Raw genomic sequence first — 23,173 nt, 5'->3', positions numbered from 1 at the left:
TATCTATCTATTTATCTATTATCTATCTATCTATTTATTTATCTATCTATGTTTTTCTGTCCATCTATCTCAGAACTCAGCCAGCTATTTATTCTATGTATTGTGTTCCATTATTATACCAATACTGTTTTACAATTTTGCATTTGTCATAGTCCATACTATGGTTAAGTCCCTTTAGTTTTCAATATCTACTTATGAATCTATCTATATATTATTGCAGTTGGTGTTATAGGTATGTCCACACGTATAAATTGGATTATTAATATGTAATTATCTATGTATCTATTTATACTGGAAATGATAATATTACTGCAGTATCTCACTATCTATATATCTACCTATCCTTGTTATATTTTTATAATTATTTTCTCTCTTTCTATATATAGATCATAATATAAAATCTACAATATCTTAGTATCTATCCATCTATCTATTCCCATTTTGTACTATCACAACTTTATGCTATGTTAAAATATATATTATTCTGTTTATTGCAATACTGTTGTACACCAATTATCTATCTACCGATCTTTCTCTTTACATTGTGTTATTTTATCGTTTTTGTATTTTAACTATATGTTTTCCTTGATCTCCTTTTCTCTCTCTTATCTTACATTTCTCCATATATGTATGCCATGACTTTCTCTTTCTTTTTTTCTTTTTCTTTCTTTCTTTCTTTCTTTCTTTCTTTCTTTCTTTCTTTCTTTCTTTCTTTCTTTCTTTCTTTCTTTCTTTCTTTCATACAGAAAGCAAAACCATGTTTATTCAGTATTTGTGCAAAGGAAAGCAGCATTTGGAAACATTAGCAGTGTGACCAACCTAAAGATCCCCATAACGTATTTTCCACGCTAAAATGGATTTGTATTGGGTAGAGCCATGTACAGCTTACTTCTCAGCATGAAATGTGACTCAGGTTGGTCGGAGGAGTTGCAGTAAGGTCATACCTCATTTACCCAGCAGGGGGCAGTTCGGGCCACCATCCATTGAGGACAATTACCAGCTCTATCTAGCACCTTAGCAGCTGATTGCCAAAACTGCACGCATGACTTGTTATTCATGAAAAGTCACTGGCAGCTTCTGCAGACAAAGGGATCATTGTTCTGTGAATAGTTATAGGCAGCATTTTACAATGACTTGTTCCTAAACTGCAGTCTGTTCGGATTATATTACACATTTGTACTTGATTTTATTACTCATTTTACCAGATTTATGAAATACAATATTTTGCCAGCTCTGCAGAGAAAATTATTTCATCTTCTAAGTAGCTGATTATAGCACAACGATTATGCCACGATACTTTACCATACTGTACTATACATACACACGCTATATATACAGATATATATACTAAATACATAAATATACCTATATACATTAATGATATCCTCATTTATCAATTCCAAAATGATATTGAATTGTTAACACAAATAATAAACATCTCACTGGTGAATCACAAATTCTAACTATTAGCTGGGGCAAATAAGATAATATGATTGGAAAAAAAATATTAAAAAAATATTAGTATTAATACAAAAATCAACTTGCCTGTGTAGCCATTAAACAAAAAAGCATTGAACAAATAAAATATTCTTTTTTTGTAACACCCTACCACCATCACATTGTGCCGCACTTCCATGTATTGTGGTGAACTGCATTAGGCAGAATGGTCAGGACCAGCTCGTGGTGCAATGAAGTTGGTATTTTCTCTCAATATTTTGTTTTTCCATGTAGAATCTCTCTAATGGTCAAAGGGAAGCACATTGTACATTTAGAGCTCTATTTAAAAATAAGGGAATCTTAAATTCCCTCAAACATTCCCTGGTCCCACTGGAACCCTTAAAATTATTATTATTCAGTTTTTATATAGTGCTGATATATTACCCAGCGTTTTACCATGTCCATAGTCATGTCACTAGCTGTCCATCAAAGGGGATCACAATCTATTGTCCCTACAATAGTCTTATGTCATAAACACAGTCTAAGGACAATTTTGGGGGAAAGCCAATTAATGTATCTGAATGTTTTTAGAAGGTGGGAGGAAACCCACACAGACAGGGAGAACCTGCAAACTCCATGCAGATAGTGTCCTGGCCAAGATTCAAACCTGGGACCCAGCGCTGCAAAGGCAAGAGTGCTAACCACTGAGCCACCAATTTTCTGGTCTTGAAAAAAAACAATTTATTGGGAGTGAGTGGGGAAAAAAAGCCTTCTAACCTGGTGATCAGTGGAAAGAAAGCTACTGAAAACATCATTAGAGTCTCGCAGCTGGCTCTTCCAAGTGCTGTTGGCCCCAGGACCATTCAGGCATCATCAAGTAGGAGATCAATCAGCCACAGTTCAAGGAACCCCCAAGAACCTCTGGAGGAACCCTGCAAAACCTTGGTGGAGAGTGGCAGCTCTAGTACTTCTACTATAACTTTCACAGTCAATGATGGCAGCTTAACATGGCAGCATAAGAAGACCATGCATCTTTATTAGATCCATTTATTTATCTCCAGAAGACCAGAATGCCTCACATGTACATCTACTAGAAATATTTACACACTGTGGATGACAATACAATTACTTTTACTGACTATAAATTAAAGGAAACCATTACTTACAGAACATGTGAACAGTCATTGCTGTCCTTGTGTAAATGCTAGTTGTCTGATGTTTATGCTGAGAAAATGGGGCACATTTATTAAAGATCTCCCAAACTAAAGAAAGTAGACTAATATGGGGAAACTTGGGTGATCCAGCAAACCTGAAATAGATTTCCTAAAATATTTTGTAATACAGGTTCTCTCATGATAGTCTATCTTCTCCAGAGTTGGAGAGCTTTGATCAATTAGGTGGCTTCAGTAGTCACTGACCTGACATTTATGTAGATTGGGAATGCTGAACTGAATTTAAGCACTTACCTGGCATAATACCTGGCATTGATTAGTTAACTCAGCTCTTTAATAGTATGCATGGGAAGAAACTCTAATATGTATATACTTCAGCGTATCATGGTGGCTACATTAATTTTATTGGTTTAATATTTGTGTTTGCATGTGGTTATTCCATCAATATCTTTTGTATTTGCGGAAAATGTACTTTAGCCCATCTCTTTATTTCAAAGATTGCCATCTTCACCAGCTATCCTCATTGTATTTGTTTCTCGTATAGTAATGGGCATCATGGTATTTTACATTTGATATTTTTGCCAGTGCAACCTTTGAGTACTGATAACCATACAACCTCACAACAATTACTATGGCTCTATGAAATGTACAGATATGCATCCACATGATATAACATAGATATGGAGAATGTGCTAAGAACTGTGCTTTGTAATGGAGAGTCTGAACATATCTAACCACTGCTGGTGATTGTACCTGCACACCTGTAGCAACAAAACCACGGGAAGTGCTTACTAATATCATTAAACCCAGTTAAAGAGATTATATGATTTACCCATTTTTTGAAATATGGGAATCCTATATTGCCACTCAGACTAAAACTTGTAGCATCCACATTGGATCAAACCTCTAATGATCCTTTGATTGAGATCTAATTTCACCTTGTTATTTGTTGTAACTTTTTCCAATGCCGTCTTTTGTTTCTGAAAACAAGTTATTTAATCAGTATATTCCTTTTTTAACTTTGTATAGACTTTGTATACAACAGTTTTAAGATTTTTCTTTTTCTCCTTACAGAAATTAACAATTGAAAATATGCATGTTGAGAATATGTTGAAAATAACGGTGACACCTCAAAAATAAGTAAAGAAATAATGTTTTACAATAAAATGAATTGGATCAAAGACTTTATGATCTAGCGCATATACAGCTAGTTCCCAAGTTAAGGACATGCAACATATGGAGGTATTACCACAGAGGTGGTGATTTAAGAGCTGAACTTTTCTGCAACATCTTGTAACTCTTTAATGACCAAGACAAACTCTGATGTTGTTTATTTTTGCATATCAAAGCACAGCTTGCTCCAGAAGTTAATGAATGTTTTTTTTGCTTTGTTTGTGATTTTTTTACAATAACTGACACCACAACGCCTAATAATATCTTGAGATAAACATCTGTCCTAATTGCATCCATTAAAATAATGCACCTGTTCCAACTTACATACAAATTCAACTTAAGAACAAACCAACAGTCTCAATCTCGTATGTAACCGGGGACTACCTGTACATAACATTTCTTTAAGGTAACTTTTTGCCTAAAGCCTAAATTACTTTTTTTATTACGTGTTAGTGAATTACATCTTCATCAATTTGCCCTTATCTCGCAGCATGTTGGAGATCAGGACAGCGGGCCAGGTGGCAGTTCCTAATAACGCAGAGAGTGGTGATAGCACCAGTTTAGTTCTCTGCATCATTGTACAGAGAATGTTCGGCACCTGGTTATGCCCTATGATGCTTTGCACTTACAAAAAGTGGGTTGGATAATGCTTGGTCTCATTCAGCTTGGAAAAGGAATGGCTCTGGATTGCAGTTTGGTGAATCTGGAGGGAACAGTGCCAAAATCAAGGTGAACAATGTGGGGTGGATAGGGGCAAATGTAAAGCATGGATATAAAGGGCTCGATTTATAAAACAGGAAGCTAACATTTCCTCAAATATTCCCAGGTAGGAAGCAATTACTGCCATTGAAATACATGAACCTAGAAGATCCCCATGACGGAATGTTTGAGAGAATGTCAGATTTCCTGTTTTATAAACAGAGCTTAAAAAGTTTAGTTGTGCTTGAAAGTATTGCTTTCCTTTAAACCAGGTTGTATTATTGCAAAGAATGTGGCATGTGACAACATTTTCTATAATTCCTATGTGAAGAGATAAAACGTACTGTAGGTGACCATAGACAATGAGTGATGACAGGCACTGGTATAGATAGATGGAAATCAGTACCAAGAATAATGGCCTTCATTGGCTTCACTGATGTCCATCCTGGCATTCATAACCTAATGTAATGTAATGCAAATCCTAATAACTTCCAAATCTTCCATTTCACCATAACAGCAAACCAGAATATACTTTTTGCTCAACATCATCATGGAACCCAGTTGTTTGTCATTGTCTGATAGATACGTCAAAGTCAGGCTTGGCTCATAAGATCTTACTGGGCACTATTTTAGTGTGTACATTCATAGAATAGTTGTCACATTGAAGCTGACCCATCCTAATCTTGGCAGAAGGAAGCCATAAGCTTGCTCAATGTTGCACTGCAGCAGTAATACTAACACAAAGAATGTGTCTGAGTTGCAGCACTTGTTTAACCTCTGACCCAGACAGTATGATTGCAATTAGCTGCAGATTAGCAATCAGTCTCTGGAATGTACATACATCAGGAAAACGCAGAAATTATGACCTACTTTGGAATGCTAGGAGTGGCAGCTGAGATCATTCTTCCAGACAGAAATGGTGGATGATATCCTCTAACCATCAACTTGTGCTGTTCTGTTGTGTTTTTCACTCTTTTCTAATAAATGTAAAGATATAGTAGCTGTAGAAGAACATGTAGGTCTCTACAGTGCTATATATTCCATCTGCACCCTGTACATATGTATGTCCCAGTATGTCTGCTATGATTATTATTAATTATTAAACAGGATTTATATAGCGCCAACATATTACGCAGCGCTGTACATTAAATAGGGATTGCAAATGACAGACTAATACAGACAGTGATACAGGAGGAGAGGACCCTGCCCCAAAGAGCTTACAATCTATGATTCCCATATATACCCCCATTGTCTGGATATGCCCACATTTCCCTAATGATGAAGTCTTATAAACACTACAGGCTCTATTTATAAAGCAAGGAATCTGACATTTCATTTAACATTCCATGGTGGAGAATTTCCCAGGTCCATGTGTTTCAATGGCAGTAATTGATTCTCCACCAGGGAATGTTTGAGGGAATGTCAGATTCCCTGCTTTATAAACAGACCCCTCCATGTCCAAAAAAAAAGTCACACAATATATTATTTCTTTGGATTGCATTTAGCTTTGATTATGACACATATTCACTGTGGTATAACTTAATAAGCATATGCATAGTCAAATTTATTGTCCAGAGTTGAAACAATTTTTCATGAAGATGATGATGTATTGATGATGGGAGTGAGAGCGCTGAGTAAAGTCATCTCAAAGATGCTCAATGAGGTTACAGCGGACCTAAACTCAACTTTTTTACTTTAAATAGAAGGGTAGACAACCCTTATATATAAGGTAAAATTTTTTTTTTGTTAAAAAAACAAGGGTGCAGCACTGGCCCCTTAAAGCGTACCTAAAGTCTAGACAACCCTTCTATGTAAGGTAAAAATCTTGTTTTTTAAAAAAAAAAGGTGCAGCACCGCCACTTTAGGTCTTGATCGCCGTGGGAGGGCAGATGTAGGTATACATAGACATATGCGTGACGCGGGTATCCCGGAAGCTCTGTGTTTCTGTGGCGATCAAGGCTTAAAGGGGCTCTAGCTCCTCCTTCTGTGCATGCCCTGGTCTCGGGGCAGAAGGGGCATTTTTCCACCCAGGAAAAAAGAGATGGCGATCTCACGCATGCGCAGTGAGATCGACTCTCTTTTTTTCCCCCCTTCACAACGGCTACATCACCCCATCTTGCACCTGAGCAGTGTGAGCTCGGGGGACGAAGAAAGTAGACTGAAGAAGAAAATGGAAGAGAAGAGAGAAGATGGCGGCACCCGGCACTTCTTCTGAGCCGGGACGAGGAGGAATTTCAGGATGACGTGGGACCGGATTGTGGGAAGGACGAGTGTCATCGAGGGACATGTGGGATTAAAGGTGAGTGTCATTTTTTTGTTTTTAGTTTAGATCCCCCTTAAGTTATGATCGCAGCAGCAAACAAGACAGAATGGATGCGCAGAGGCTCCCAGAGGCTCTTAGCTGCTCTTTAGAAATCGGGCATGCGCAGAAGGGGCATTTTTTTCCACACCAGGACGGGTTATAGGTAAGTATGATTTTTTTTACGTTAGTTCTGCTTTAAGGTCTGGACTATGTGGTGGCCAATTTTTGAGTAAATATGACAGTTCATGCTTCCTGTACCACTCTCACAGTTTCCTGGCATTGACATCTTGAAATATGCCCATGCCTTTAGAGAGGAAAAAATCCTAAAACCCGATCATTCAGTATATTCAGGTAGCCAGCTGGCCTAATTTTTTGGGCATATAATGCTGCTGAACCTAAACTTCAAACCGCCGAAGCCACACCGGATCATAACCTGTCCACACCACACCTGTGCCACACCTGTCCCCAGTGGCTTGGAGACTTTTTTGGCCAGGCTGGTATGTTACCACTGCAAATGGTATTAAGTATATCCCCACATCCCTTGAATTTTATCCTATATATTTATACATAATCCCCCTACATGCTTATCAGAATACATATTTACCACGGTTCTGTCTTGCTGTCCCTCCAGCTAGGATATAGGATAATAGGCATGCACTGGAGACAGAACAGTATTGTTTATAAGCCATTGTAAAGATATGTTGGCAACTTATGCCATATGTTCACCCTATAAAAAATACATATACAGGCTGATCACATGTTTTTCACTAATGTTTTTTTAAATGAACAGTGAATGTTTCAATGCTCTAAGCAGGGCATAATTGCATGTGGTCATTGTGATTAGAAGTTGGGACTTGGGAATCAGAGGAAAATGAGTAATGCTCAATGCACACAATTTTTCAAGCCCTTCTTAGACCCACAGACCCCAAAGTAATAAATCCCTCCCAAGTTCGATACTACTGTCAAGGGAAAACACCAAAGAGAACATCAACAGTGATCATTTCTGATTATTTGGATCCAAATTTCTAATCCTCTGTCCACTAGATGGAGCACTGCAACTTGTTTACAAAAATGTCCAATGAGTCAGGAGAATTCTGGGTTTACACTGCAATTATATGACCAATGCTATTTCCAGTATAAAGTAGTAATTATGATCAGTTTAAATCTATCTGTTACTAATACATTTCATTGAAATACTGATAGAGGCACAAAAAATGGTGTTGATATCAATATGCTGGTTAACCAGTCAAAAACGAAAAAGTGCCTTGATTGATCAGTTTTTGATCAATTCTAAATACAGTAACAATATGATCATTTTGATTATTTTATATTTTCACCCAAATTATGGTTTTATGTAGCTGTAGGGATATTCTTGAATCAGCCTGTGGAAACAGCAGCTGCCAACAATCTAAAAGCAAAGTTTACTTAAAAAATAAAGCTAAAGCCGGATATTTTGTAGAAAATGGCCAGTGACAAAACTGTTTAATGGTGTATTATGTGAACTTCTTTTCCCCAACGTTTGCAGCCCAGCCTCTCTTTCTAGAGATTTTGTATTGGGGGTTAATAAGAAATATTTTTAGGAAGTTTCAGGGCTCTATACATTTTTACCCCAAAATTTGCTCAAAATTGTACCAAAATTCACAAATTTTTCACGTTACAAATTGGATGGATCTTGAATAAAAGATGATTCACAAATTACTCAATTAAAGCGGATCTAAAATCAAAGTTTTAACTTTTCATAAAAGGGTAGTTTTTTTTAAAAAGCACCTCCCCTGGGCGCGCCGATCAACACAGAATTGGTGCGCAGAGCTTCCCTGGATACCTATGTCACACATCCTGGGAGGCTTCTGACTGCTCCTTCTGTGCATGCCTGATCTCTGGCATGTGCAGAGGGAGCCTTTTCTTTAATGGGGAAAGAAATGCCAATCTCATGCATGCCCAGTGAGATTGGCACTCTTTTCTTCTCCTCATCTATGTCACCTGATCTGTAGCCTGCACAGTGCGTGATCAGATGACCTTTGAAAAAGGAGGAAGAAGTTCAAAGAAGATGGCGGCACCCAGTGCTTCCTCTGCGCTAGGCGGATACCAGGATGACGCGGGACCCGATTGAGAAAACCTCCAGATGGATCAATTAATCTGCGGTTAGGTGAGATTTTTTTATTTCTCTTTAAGTTCCGCTTTAAATAGATTGAATATTACATACATTTTGGGTAAAAATTAGGTGAATTTTAGGTGAAACCCCTAATACCAACTAGGGCACTGAGGGAACTAAATGTGTGGTGCATGGATGCAACTGCTTCAACCTCAACTGTGGAGACCTGCTGCAAAGGGCAGCAACAAAACTTTATGTGCATCAGCAACAACTGAACCCCCTAAAGGTGTCAGTTGCAAAGCACAGCCCATCCCTAGGTTACAGTAAGAGCTCATTCACCCTGGAAGGTTGTATTTATTCATGCCTATCCATGCAGAAACAGCAAGATACTACATTGCAGTACAATGCAGTACCTATGTTCATTGTTATTGGCATCCCAAAAGCAATGTGGGAATGCACTGCCACATAAAGCATTGCTGTGCGCTTCAGTGAGGTTGATGACAACACTGCTGTATTATTTCCCTGAAGAACGAATAATGTAGTCACCCCATTACAGGAAATGTATAATTTACATATCCACAGGAAGGATCAGCAGGTAACTGAAGTTTTTTTACAAGGGGCTTAGAACAAGAATTACTGTGCCAAGACAACTAAGAACAACATCTATTTTTTAATTTGCTTAAATCTCTGCAGGAAATCTGTACTAACCTGTACCTATGATTTCTCTAGCTATATCTGACTCTCTTAGGGTAATTTACTAAAGGAATATAGGCTGGTGGCTTAACAAAGTTAATTATTCCCTTGCCAGGAATAGTTATCTTAGTAACTAATGTGTAGCTCTGCTGACTTCAACCAACCAATCACAAACCAACCAAACCAAAAGCAAAAAATCCAGTTTGTTAACATTTCCTTGCATGTGATTTGCAAGGAGATAATTCACTTTGCTTAGTGAACAGCATATATATGAACAGCATAAGAGAAAAGCTTCATTATTAGGTTTAGATTTCTAAATAGATTATATAATTTTGACTTCATTTGGGGAGTTCAGGGAATACTGAGAAAGCAGATCTCTTAAATCCAATCATGAGAAGAATGGTAGACATTATGTAGAAGCGCTGGGAACCATGTTTTCTTTTTACCCAAGAATTAAGTGACCTGCTTCTATGCTTCTTGAGAAAGCAGCTTTTTAGGCTTTGAAACACATTGAAAATAGGGGGCTTCGGGTTACAATAAGTTTATAATGATTCTCAATATAATTGATAATACTGTTTATGGTTGACCAGAAGCTTGGGGTGCATGGCTTTGAAGATATTGTTAGATGTATTTCGAACCATTTCATTAATATCATAGTGAAGCATTCATAGCAAATATTTGTTTTGTCCTATTTGTATTTTAATATTTTTTAAAAAATGATATTATATTTTATATTGTAACATGTTTCAGTCATTTTGATGTTTAGTAAGGGATGAAAAAAAAATCCCAAATAATTTTTAGTAATAATTGAATATGCCTAATGAGTTGGGGTTTGGACCCTGCTAGTATGCACACCTATCTAATGCCACTGATTGTCTATTAAAGCACTACATTCAGTAAGTAACAAAGCAATCATTAATTGAAGAGACATAGAAGGTAAATGATCCACAACCTTTAATAAAAAAAAAAGAAAGTTATATACATCTATAAAGCATACCACAGAAATCCTACACATGATGAACTGATAAATGAATCAAAATATATATTTATTTGTGTAAATCCAGCATAGTGCAAATTTTTGTATTACCTTATTCAACTTGGCTGATTTTGGTTCACAAACTTGCTACAAGTGTTGGCAATATAGTTTTTAACTCCATATAAAGTATTTGGCTCTAGATTTTCAGAAAATAACTAGAAAAATTAAAAACATGAGTGAAATAACAGTCTGGTGCTCTCCAGATGCTACAGGCAACATAAAAGTTGGCTGTTGTATTTCCTCATCTACATGGCACGGCCATTGCAATACCTAATTCCTCCATTAGGTGGTAGTAAGACGTTGTAAAACGAATTTCTATGTGATAGCATCTGAATATTTTTTTAATATATTTTAAATCTGCAATCAGTTTTCACATTTACAAATATAAAAATTTCTCTTGGACATTTAAAGCAAAGATGTGCTTAGTAAAAAATAATCTTTTCAGCAAATTAAACTTTAAATGTCTCAAATCAAGATTTGTGTGTATGTTAAATCAAGTTGATTTAACATACACACATGCACTATAAAATTGTAGAGTCACAGTTAATTCTTTACTTTTATGACCTGACATTACAGAATCCTTCTCTGTAATAAAATATTAGAATTACTGAATAAATAGTATCTTCCTTTGTAGGCTTGTGGCAATGGTGGTCCTTTTAAATCTCTACATTTTTTTAATTTCATGTTGTGTGCTTATAACAATAGTATGTGAGTACATACATATGTATTTTTATTTTTGCAAAAAAAAAAAAAAAACCCAAAAATAAAAAAAATATTGGCAGGTTGAGTAGTTCAATTTGCATCACTCTTGAAGCAAGAATGGAAACCAAAAGCAAGATTTCCTTGCATAAGTAAAATAGGTAAAGGCAACTTCACAAAGAAAAAAACACAACATATATGGACAATAAATGGAGTATTTACACATTGATGTTACAGAAAGACATAAAAGATTATTACAGTTAGTGAGGTTATTGCTGACTGGTGTAAGCCTGTCATTCAAATATGCTGGGTGAGATGCATTCTCATAGAAAACTGAAAAGCACATTAGATCTGGACATTATGGTAACAAGGTGCTTTCTTAAGCCCTCGCTGGACCTGTGAAGCCCTGAAATTACAGGTGACTATAGCAGCATTTCCTTCTGGTGATATCTGGTATTGCAGTTGGACCATAATGATTCTGGGAGAATCTCCATTTCACTGGATGGACTCTACTTTTCACATCTGCATTGCTCTTCTTATACTGGAATAATGATTAGCTGATGCCTCCTGCAGAGGCAGGGACCAGCTCTGGTGCAGGATAATGGAAATATTGCTGCTCCAGTCCTGAATATCTGTAAAAGGCAAGTAAGTAATCCAACACATCAACATTTACCTGTAGCTGAAATATTAGTTTTTGGGGAGCTAACTGTTTAAATTTGCATGCATCAGCTTGCAATTATTCTATTTTCATCATGAAAGCAAAATATGATTGACAGATTTATAATAAAAAAAGAAGTGTACCCGTCACCTGCAGTCACTAGAAAGAGCAATTTTCTGACACTGAGTTTTCATCCTATCATTTCTTTGGACCATAGGGACATTAGGACAGAATAAAGGCTAATTGAAAGGAATTTCTTTGGAAACGGACAGTTGGCAGGGTTATATATATACTGCCAAGTTCTATTAAATTGCTCTTTTGTAAGTAGGAGACAGGTACACTTTGTAATACACACTATCTTATGCTAGCAAAACAGAAAATAATGCTGCTTTATGATGGCCCAGAATAATTAAATGGTTTATAGTTTTTGTAAGATAAAGCAGACTGGTGAGTCCAATATATATCAAATGCATAATGGTCTGAAACATTTTTATGTTACTTGACATTGTATTCCTATGCTTTGTAGACTTCTGGGCCACCACATGATTTTCATGATTTTATTAAGTTCATCTCATTTCAAGGGACATAAACATTAATGCACAGAAGAAATGATTGGCTATAACCTGGTACCTCAATTTATTGTAAGATGGATTCTCTTACTTATAGAAAAACAAATGTAGAATGTAAATGTTCCTTTCACATTAATGAGATGCAATACAAAAATACAGGCTACAAATTCCCTTGAAGTTATTTTGAACACATTGCACTTAGATTTGTTAAAGGTTTGTTAGTAGTTGGACCGACATTGATCTGCATGTAAATTAAATAACTGCAAAGAAAACTTGTGCTCACAAATACTATAGAATATCCAAAACAACAAAATGTTTAATGAAGTGGCAAATGCACTTTTCTCTTTACAAGGCAATCACAGACTGCAAATATTAATAAGGCTGTGAGACAAAAAGACAAGAGGGGTCTCTTCCCATCCCTGTAATGTAACTTTCTGCGGACAGAAAAATTGTGTGCATTAGTAGCCTGGAGAATGAAGGGCTCTCATACACACTGTATTAGATATATTTCAACTTCTGCTGTCCGTTGCAACATCTCGCTGCTGAGGGAAAAAAAAAAAATCAATAGAAAGGATGTGGGCTAAAGTAAAACCGCAGCCATGTTCAAATTGGTGAGGCATAACAAAATGCTTCTCTAAATGTTCATGGGCCATTCAACTCTGCACACTTATTTGGCTCTGGACTTTATAGCAGTGACAGCAGGTGAGTTGCCTCCTATGTGCTTCTCTCTCTGCTTAATTAGGCAAGACTGGTAAAATAAAAAAAACCTACCCACCCTGTAGAGCAAGGACCAGACTCCCTTGTTGCCCACAGGCAACTTGGTCATGTGGTCTATGTAATAGGGTAGAAAGTTCAATCAGACCAATTATCTTTTTTAGTAGTGAATGTAACGAAGGCCTGAAAACAATCAGCACTCGAGAGATATCAGAGAAGTATTGTATTGCCGCCCTAATATCACTTGTAAACCATCCATTCCAAGACAATTGTCAGGGGAAAAAAAAGGGAGCATCTGATTGGCTGCTGCAGTCATTGAAGACTGTGTTTATTCTGTCAGATACTTTGTAAAAGGCCTTTGGTAGAATTTTGTGATCTTTAGTTCTGCCACAGCTTTAAAGACAAAGATTGTAAGACTAGCTTTAACATAAAAATAATAATTTGTCAGAGGGCAAAATCAGACATTTCAGACTTTGGGCAGCTTAATAATTATTTGAACAAAAAGGTTTTTTTAACTATTGACCTTGTTGAGGTCAGTGTAAAGGGTCCCTCTTTGCCCACAGCCTTATTTACCATTTAGATAAATATTTCACCCCTACTTAGTTGCACTTTATCTTCTTCTCCCATTTAAGCACCTTGCACGTGTGAGGCTTTCATGGGACATGGTTGTTGCAAAGCTTTGTAATAGGCATGTCCTATTTCATCCTTTTAGAATGAAATCATAATACTGCTACCTAAAGCTGGCAAACAGCTTATTACACCATGCAAATGAACACTTTGAAAATCTACCTCTAAAGTGACAGATTGACAAAACCTGCATCAATCATGGAAGAGCAGATGCATTGCTGAATGAGTTTTTTTTCCTTCTCATTTTGGCTCCATCAACAAAATCCTGGTCTGGTGTAGGAATTCATGGAGCAATAACAAAGTCCTGCATACCATAAAATGTAGTAATCAAATGATGAAGAAATAGGCTTCACATTTCAGAAAGTTTTCACGTTGAAAGTTTGCTGGTTGTTACTCAGTAACAGAGTGCAAGCTTTTCCAACATCAGCATGATTCTTCCACAATATGGCCATCGCTTGGACACATCTAGTCAGCATGTGGTTTTTCTGTGGGGCCCTAAGATGAAAGAACAATTTAGTTATTAGTTTTTTTGTTTCGGTTAAAGAAATTTTGCACTAAGAATGCTACAACTCTAGGTTAGTTAAAAATCTGATCTGGAACAAGTAACGTAGGCAGGATGTCTGGCATCAGATCCTTCACATAATTTACAACACACATTGCTTAGTCATCATATATATCTAAGCACTAAAATGTTTGGACAATAGAACCATCATGTGTGCTTGTTTATTTCCTTCCTAGTATGTGTCAGCAAAGCAGCAAGACATCTGACCTTTTAAGGAGGTCAACAATGACCTTCAAATGCGGGTTGGTATGTGTTTCTAGATGCTCCCTACTGAATAAATCCTGTTGGGAGAATCAGGCAACATGTTTGGTGCAAACAGTAAGTATAGATCAGTTTTCCTATGGATGTCATTTTCATGAATTAATTTGCTGTGAATAAACAATAAAGGGACTTTTCAGGCTATAATGCCAACTACACTGCTGGTAGCACAATTAAACTTCAAGGGTTTTATTCTTGTCCATAACACAGTAATATTATAATTATTAAACAGTATTTATATAGCACCAACATATACGCAGCACTACATTAAAAAGGGGTTTCACTGACAGATACACAGGAGGAAGAGAGGACCCTGTCCTGAAAAGCTTACAATCACGTTACAAACCTTACAGGGATTATGCAATGGAGTAAAAGAGTTCTTTTATGCCAAAATGTTAAAACTATAGGTCGCATTTTAAGATAAGACACTCCCTTCAAAAGCCAAAAGATTAACAAAAAGAATTGTTACCTAGACATTTGCTACTAATAATAATAATGATTTTATTACAGAAATCATTATTTTAGGGAAAAAAGCTCTTTATGTATCATTTAAAAGGGCACCCCTAGCACTAAGGAGTCCAGTTATATATCTGAAATTCACTGAAACACTCCCTGGTGGAGAATCAGTTTACTGTCATTAAAACACATGGACCTAGGATTCCCTACCAGAGCATGTTTTATTGAATGTCAGATTTGCTTCTTTATAACTAGACTCCAAGGTGAAAGATTTAAAAACAAATTACCATTGCTAGTTGTCGTCCTATATTTCCAACAGTCACACCACCAGAGAAGAATATGCAAGGCAGCCAGGAACGAATGTACAGAAAGTCTGGGGAGGTATACCTGTAATACAGAAGAAAAACATTTTAGGTAAATAAAGGTAAATTGTGTGCAATTTAAATAAAGCAGAACTAGACAGTCCCATGCCACTGATACAAACGCTAGTATAATCTGATTCTTTGCACCATTAACACCTAAGATACGATTGTACATTAGTCACTGCTAACTGTAAAGGTAATACAAGGTATCCCAAGGTCTCTGCACATATTTTTATAGACAGATGTGCTTATCTACTGAAAAAATCCAGGCGCGGTCTATATGCAAACTTCATCATCCAACAAATGTTCGTAACACCAATATTTCACAACTCCAAGTGCTTGTTTCCCTGTAAGGTCAATGTATCCCACTGAGGACAGCGTGTATTGAACGGAGGAATAAAAAAAAAGGGGGAGCTGCAGTTCTTTTGGTTTAACATAAAAGCAAGTTCATAAATTAATTTTAATATTTTTAAAGAACCAATCAGAATCCTTGACTCAATTTAACACAAACAGCAGGATGCTGACAGGCAGCCCTGATCAACTATCGCATTTTCTGAGAACACACTTATTATACAAACTTCATTGTAGTAATAGAACTCTTAGGCTACGTACACACATCCAATGGCTTTTGTCCCATGATCGGCTCAGGCCCGATATCGGACGAGAATCTGGCGTGTGTAAAAGCCCCTGTTGTCCATTGTCTGAACGACCGCGGACGATGGACGACCTTAACCGAAGCAAAGGGGGAGAGCGCGCAGTAGGGTGCCGCTCCGTCTTTCCCCCCCTTCCCTCTGCATAGGGCAGAACGGTGATGTATGTACAGCACTCGTTCATGCATCGTGCAGTCCTTAGGATTATTCAGGGGATGGTAGAAGAATCCTGGTATCTGTGCGAAAGCCTAAACAAAATGATACAGTATTGTAATTGCAACATGGGCAATACTTACTGATAGACTCCGTTGTATACAAGAAACTGTGTTATGAGTGTGGCAAGAAAGGCGATTGTGATTCCTAGTCCAAGACCACTGCGTGACCGATCGAAGGTCCACCATAGGCCCAGAGACAAGGCTGCTAGTGTTAGTGACAGCTGAATATTATTTGCAAAATCCAGTTTCTGGTGGAGTATAATGTTAAGGAAAAGATTCAATGTCATATTTTAGCCAATAATTCTAGACACATTTTTCCACATTATCTTTTTAGTATACACCCTAAAACTACAGACTTGTTCTTTTAAAATTTAAATTACAAATCGCATGTATTTTGCAGAGAGGTAAAATACTACACAAAGAAGAAACTGACTAACCTGAAAAAATGAAAAACAAAAACAAAAAAAAAACACAACTGACCTATTTTCTGAACAGTGGTATGGGACTGGTACTGATCTGTTTATATTTTTCTAGAAGTGTGATCAAACTAAATGTGCAAAAGTTGAAAACATACAAGTGGTGAATAATTTTCTGAACTAGAGCACAATCATACAAATATATAGTAGCTGTGCTTATGATCCAGCAGGTATCACACTGCTTTATTGGGAACAAAAGCATTCATGTAGGAAATCCGATCAATCCTATTTGTTCTTCCACCACTGTGAATGGCAGTCTGAGACATAGGACCATCACCCACAAACTTCTGATTCGTCATGAGCCTACATCACTGCAATCTACAAAAGGAGCACGTATATTATCTGCTATGTATTATACCCTGTCAAGCAGCAAAATACATGTTACAACCTCACCTGGGTGTGTAAAGTGAACACATTCAAACCAGATTTCATCACAATTAAAAACATGTGAAACATAGATTCTCCAACAGTTTTTTCTTTATATAAAAGGATACTGCACTAGCGTGATTAATGCCCACAAAAACTGCTATGCATCTCATGACGCTGGCCCATTCTCTCTTGAACTTGTGTGGTTCTCCAAGGTGGCTGTCGATGCAGGGATACAAAAGGCCAACAACAGCTGCAAAAGAAAAAAATCAAACAAACCATAAATAAAAGCTGAAAAAGTTTCAAGTTTCACTTCCATTGGTGGCAATAAAACAACACGTAATGAAGAAAAAGAAAAGAAAGCAGTCAGTCTTCAAAATGTTGTGTGATGATGTACAAATGTTTAAGCAAATAAAAGCTGAAATCCCACATATAATATATAAACAAATCCAGCCTGTCAGTAAAAACATAATTCTCTTTTTACAGTCACAATGCTTCTATCAATAAATCTTTAGGCTGAATAGAAACTGAAGAGAAAACTGGCATCAAAATGACCTGCTTAAACAAAATGCCAGTCACATGCTGACTTAAAGCGTACCTAAACTAAGTATTTTTGTATTTATTCTTTACAGAAAGGGTGGACAACCCTTTTATTTAAAGTAAAATTTTGTTTGTGTTTTTTTTAAGTGCAACACCTTTTTTTTAAAAAAAAAGGGATGAAGCACTGTTCCATTAATTCCAGATCCCCAATAGGGAAAATCTACGGGGTTAAAGGTAAGTGTGATTTTATTGTTTTGGGTTAGTTTTGGGTTTACTTTCCCCTTTAATGGAATGACTGGCAGCCAGGCAACAGGCATTTTCAGAAGGAGCAATCAGCAAAGGCAGCTTTGCAAGTTTTTCAGCACCACTCTCCTTTAGATCAAATATTTTTTTTTAATCCAGTGACAAAGACTATCCTAAATGCAATTAAAGATCGATTTATTTGAGCTGATCTGTATGCATTTTAGAAGTCAATGTAATTATCTTTTTTTTTCATGATCAAATAAAATTATAAAACAGAAGAATGTAATAAACATAAATGTAGTTTCAGAATGAAAGACTCTCTGTTTTTATTGTTCTTGCACATTCCAACAGTAAAAGAAATCATCAGACTTGTTTTACTTTCAGTGTCTCTGGGGATATTTTTGGTGGGGCTGGCAGGCATCTAATTCTCCTCCTAATTCCTGATCATTTCCTTATTTTTATTTTCCAAGCAGTGGCATGTTAGACAAGAAAGCCAATGATGTTGGAGGAATGCAGCTCACCAGTTCGGGCTGCGGCCAATCAGAAGGCTCTGAGCTTACAACATTTCCTGTGCTATCTAGAGTATGCCAAGCAGACGTCTGCAGAGAAGAGGACAAGCAGCTCCAATCCTCATATTGAGTTTCAGCCTAATGACTCCCCTGGAGTGCAGGATGATTATTTAAACATTAAAAAGGTAGATGGATGTTTAATAAATCACTCAGAAAATAGCAATTCAATTGTATTATTACATTTTATAGACTGCTGCGTAAGGAATTGTAGATCTTTTACAATAATAAACACATATGACAAGTCATCATTGAAGACAATAAAGAAACTTGTAAATGCAAGAAATTAATCAGTAACAGACAAGTATAGATATAGCTTAATTTATACATTCTTACACGACTACTCGCTCACTCTACCACACAAGCTAGATTTATTAAAGTTCTCCAAGGCTGGAGAGGATACACTTTCATCAGAGAAGCTGGGTGATACAGCAAACCTGAAATGGATCTAGTCCATGAAACATTTGCTGGCAAAAAGAAATTGGTTTTGAAGAAATCCATTCCAGGTTTGTTGGATCACCCAGGTTCACTGATGAAAGTGTGTCCTCTACAGCTTTAGGAAAACTTTAAGAAATCTAGCTTGTGTGGTAGAGTGAGGGAGTAGTCAGTAATCAGGCCTATTGAAAGGGCTAATAAAGAGCCTGTCACAAAATCCTGTGCAAGAAACCTTAGAATCTGCTAATCACAGACTTCTGAACCAAATTATTTCACCTCCAAGACAACACTGTACAAAGGGAAAAAGTTGTTAATCATGGCTAATCAGGCTATGTGCACAAGTCAGATAATTATCACCCCAGATGAACACAAATCTGACATGTAAAAAAGCCCAACATTGTCGATCGGGAATGGCTGCTGTGCATTTCCATGGAGGGTTCTCCCTTTACATAGAACAGAACGTTGCTGTGTTTACAGTGAAAGTAATCAGTACATAGGAATGGATCTGGTCCAGGATTCAAAACATTTGCTAGCAAAAAGCAAATGACTTTGAAGAAATCCATTCCAGGTTTGCTGGTCACCCAGCTTCACCGATGAAAGTGTATCGTCTCCAACCTTTGAGAGCTTTAGTAAATCAGGCCCATAGCCTCAGTGGTCCCTGCACTAAGCCACGTAGATCTTAGAGACCAATGTACACAATGTAACCGCTATGTGCAAGGTCCCTGTGTTCCTTGGCTTTATACCCACTTTCTTTTTAAATAGGGCAGTTGGCAGACAGATGAATGACATGCGCTTTCCCAGTCCTAGTTTACACTAGGAACAAGCGCCCCCATTCATTCAGGTTTGGGTAGAGATGGGTGGCTAGGGCTAATTAGGGTTTAGGCAGATGGTTACAGAGTGACTGAACTGCCTGCAAACCACCGTGTGAACAAGCGTTAAACTAGCCCTGCATCATTCTATTGGATTCTTACAGTTACAATATTTTCAGATATCACGGACATTATCAGAATACTTGCTGAACTGCAAAAAACTCACCTCGAGTCAACCCAATAACAATGATGGAAATACAACACGCAACCCTTTCCTATTCTAAAGCAAATGGTGGCAAGCTCTATGTACTTGCTGGGTTCTTTTTTCCCCCAGGAAAACAAATGCTAATCATGCAAATAACTCTACCAACAAACCATGACACTTACCAGCTGCAGTGCCACAACAAGGTGGCACCCACCAGGCAGAGGAAAATATGGTGGCAATGACCTCTTCAGGAAATAGTGTCACATTCCTTTGGACCTGAAGAAGATTAAGCACCAAGGCAAGAAACACGCCAACAACAAAAAGGACCACACTTCTCCGGATGAGACTGCGGCCTTCGCTGCTGGCTAAGGTGCTGTAGGAGAGGGTGATGAGGGAGTTTAGGGAGGACATGACTTCTCCGACTCTGCGCGCAAGCCAAGTGCTTATCTTTGGGCCGTTCTTGTCTCTCCCTCTGGCGCAAGAGCAACTCCAGCAGTGCTCCTCGAGTCTTGGCATTTGTTTTTTGAAGAGGTAGCTGTGGGGGAGAGAAAAAAAAAATAAAACCAAAAATTAGCATGTTGAGAGGAAAAAGAAATGACACGTACTTGCCTAAACTGTAGAAAAAGTTAGAACCTCAGTCAGGCGTTATTTGTTGTATTCTTACCTGATTGGGAGATTTCCCCTCACCTCCTGTTTCAGAAAGTGTTGTCACTGCTACAGGAAGTGAGGGGAAATGTCCCAAACAAGAACACAGCAACAAGAAGGCTCTAATAAAGAAAGGTAGGGTAAGGAGGAGGAGGTGGTTTTGCAGGAATAAAACATTCATGAGCTTTTTTTTGTCTAACGAGATTTACTCCTATTCCTGTCCCAAACACAATACCATACTCAGAAAAGGAAGTAATGAGAAATCCCCCCCCCGCAGGACTACAGAAAACAGTGAAACCCTACTATTATTAATAAACAGGATTTACACAGCGCCAACATATTACGCAGTGCTGTACATTAAATACAGCTTGCAAATGACAGACAAATACAGACAGTGACACAGGAGAGGACCCTGCCCCGAAGAGCTTACAATCTAGGAGGTAGGGGAAGTAACACACAATAGGAGGAATAGAATACTAGAGAACAGAATACCACCCAATGTCATCCAAAACTATATAAAATAAAATAAGCTGGAATTATTCTCCCACTTTTGCAAACATTTAAACATCATATTACACTTTAAATCCTATCATAGATGGTCTGCAGTTTTGTTCCTGTTTGATAACTGGACAGGAAGTCAGCTGTGTGTATATATATTTATATAAAAAAATCTCAAGACAAGAGGAACATACTATGCACACATGCATGGCCACTTTTCTAGTAAACGGATTATTCAGAATGTGACTAAACTTTTATAAAGAAAGTATTTACTGATTAACCTGTCATACCCAGGTATTATCACACCCAGTCATAAGATGTGAATGCAACGGAATAATCCAAACTCCTCCTTTTCTGGTGGCGTCAGGATTTGTAAAGTCATTCAGCAATATGAAACTACAGAATGATGGAATAATCAATACTCCATTAGCAGGATCTCCCCACTGTCCATTAACACCAAATCCATTCATTGCTTTGTATCAATGGATGATATGAGATGCTTTGGATTTCCTATGATATAAGGATCTACGTCAGCGCTTTATATTCCAGATTATGCACCCCTCAGCCATTATAATAAAGTCACTGAGTCTGCGGAATGTATGAGCAAAGACATGATGACTGCATTGTGTCTGACCTGAAACAAAAGCGCCCTGTGCCCAGCTGTACAACATGTCCTGGTGTCTGTCTTTTCTTACTGAACCCCATCCAACGGTTACAATGCCAACATTCCCCCCTCTGTAAATACAAGAATGTCAAAAAACGAGCTGGATTATAATAAGAGTGTTCATTATCTGGCTGTTCCATGCAGCACATTATGACCAGGAACACATACAGCTGTGATCAATGCCTAATCACCAACAGTCTGGCTGTTTATGCCAAGTGCCTGGTGTGATGCCAATCAGGGCAAACCCCATTATATCAGAGCCATCTAGTTGGCGTTTGTAACTGGCAGCCAGCTGCATATCTCAATGCCCACAGAGCGGTCCGCAATCATGACCTTTAGACAGAATGAAGCGGCAGCTCGAGCTTTAACTTGAGTCATACACAGTGCCATGTGAGGTCTAATTACAGAGGGTGGCACCAGGCAGCCAATCAGATATCAGCTAGGGTCAGGTCAGTGCAGCTTGCACAGCTGTCAGGCCATTGCCAGGATCAGCATGTTCAGATCATGTCGGGGAACCCTGGGACTTGTAGTTTCCAGTCTTATGGAGAGACCATGAAAGCTGATCTGTGATTGGCTACTACAGGTCACATCACAATTGGAGATCTCAGCATAAAGAACAATACATATCAGCAGTATATATAGCAAATGTAACACAATGCCCATACAATTACCTACTAATAACACCACCAACCCCACACCATCATCTCATTAATACAACACAGAATGGGGGCTGTAATATGCCCACCCCAAAATACAACACCAACACAGCTGTATGACAGTACCCACCAATCATTTGCCAACACTGTGCCATCATCCAATCACCTAGCAACATGGCGATACATGGCACCCCACCATGCCATTACAACAAGACAGGAAGGGGACAGCAATATGCCCATCCCAAACCATTGCACCAACACAGCTGTATGACAGAACCCCCCATATGCCAACACTGTGCCCAGTACAACAGGGCCATCATTACAACATCTAGAAACATGGCAGTACAATGCACCAACCATGCCAATTATTACAACACAAGGTGGCACCAACATGCCCACTCCAAACTATGGCACCAACATAGGTATAGGCCAGCACAACCACCGCTATGGCACCACCCCAACCATATGCCATCCTGGTAAGTACAATACACCCAGCAGTATCCCTTCCCTGGCATTCATAGCAGTAATACCCCTCTCATGGCCCCCTCCATGGCATGCACAGCAGTAATACCCCTCTCATTCTCCCCTCCTTGGCATGAATAGCAGTAATACCCCTCTCATGCCCCCCTCCATGGCATGCACAGCAGTAATACCCCTCTCATGCCCCCCTCCATGGCATGCACAGCAGTAATACCC

The 23,173-nt window shown here is 38.0% G+C and overlaps 1 protein-coding gene across 2 annotated transcripts in view; it reads right to left on the bottom strand.

Annotated features, from left to right (window-relative positions):
* Nucleotides 1-10,505: 10,505 nt before the first annotated feature.
* Nucleotides 10,506-23,173, bottom strand: part of INSIG1 (insulin induced gene 1) — a 13,157-nt gene continuing 489 nt past the window's right edge. Inside the window, exons 1-6 of one of the 2 annotated variants that reach the window (XM_072412588.1) lie at nt 21,792-21,902; nt 20,197-20,549; nt 17,345-17,469; nt 16,456-16,622; nt 15,435-15,534; nt 10,506-14,366 (exon numbers count right to left, since the gene is read on the bottom strand). In XM_072412588.1, the coding sequence (XP_072268689.1) occupies nt 14,337-14,366; nt 15,435-15,534; nt 16,456-16,622; nt 17,345-17,469; nt 20,197-20,549; nt 21,792-21,862 (846 nt within the window). In that variant the 5' untranslated portion in view covers nt 21,863-21,902 and the 3' untranslated portion in view covers nt 10,506-14,336. Of the gene's footprint in view, nt 14,367-15,434; nt 15,535-16,455; nt 16,623-17,344; nt 17,470-20,196; nt 20,550-21,791; nt 21,903-23,173 lie in introns of those variants that run through there. The other variant, XM_072412589.1, reaches the window with a different exon arrangement.

The sequence above is a fragment of the Pyxicephalus adspersus genome, chromosome 5, assembly GCF_032062135.1.
Source record: "Pyxicephalus adspersus chromosome 5, UCB_Pads_2.0, whole genome shotgun sequence".
In the NCBI taxonomy this organism is placed as follows: Eukaryota; Metazoa; Chordata; class Amphibia; order Anura; family Pyxicephalidae; genus Pyxicephalus; species Pyxicephalus adspersus.
The sequence above is the reverse complement of the archived record's forward strand: the minus strand, read 5'-3'. Positions and strand labels throughout refer to the sequence as shown.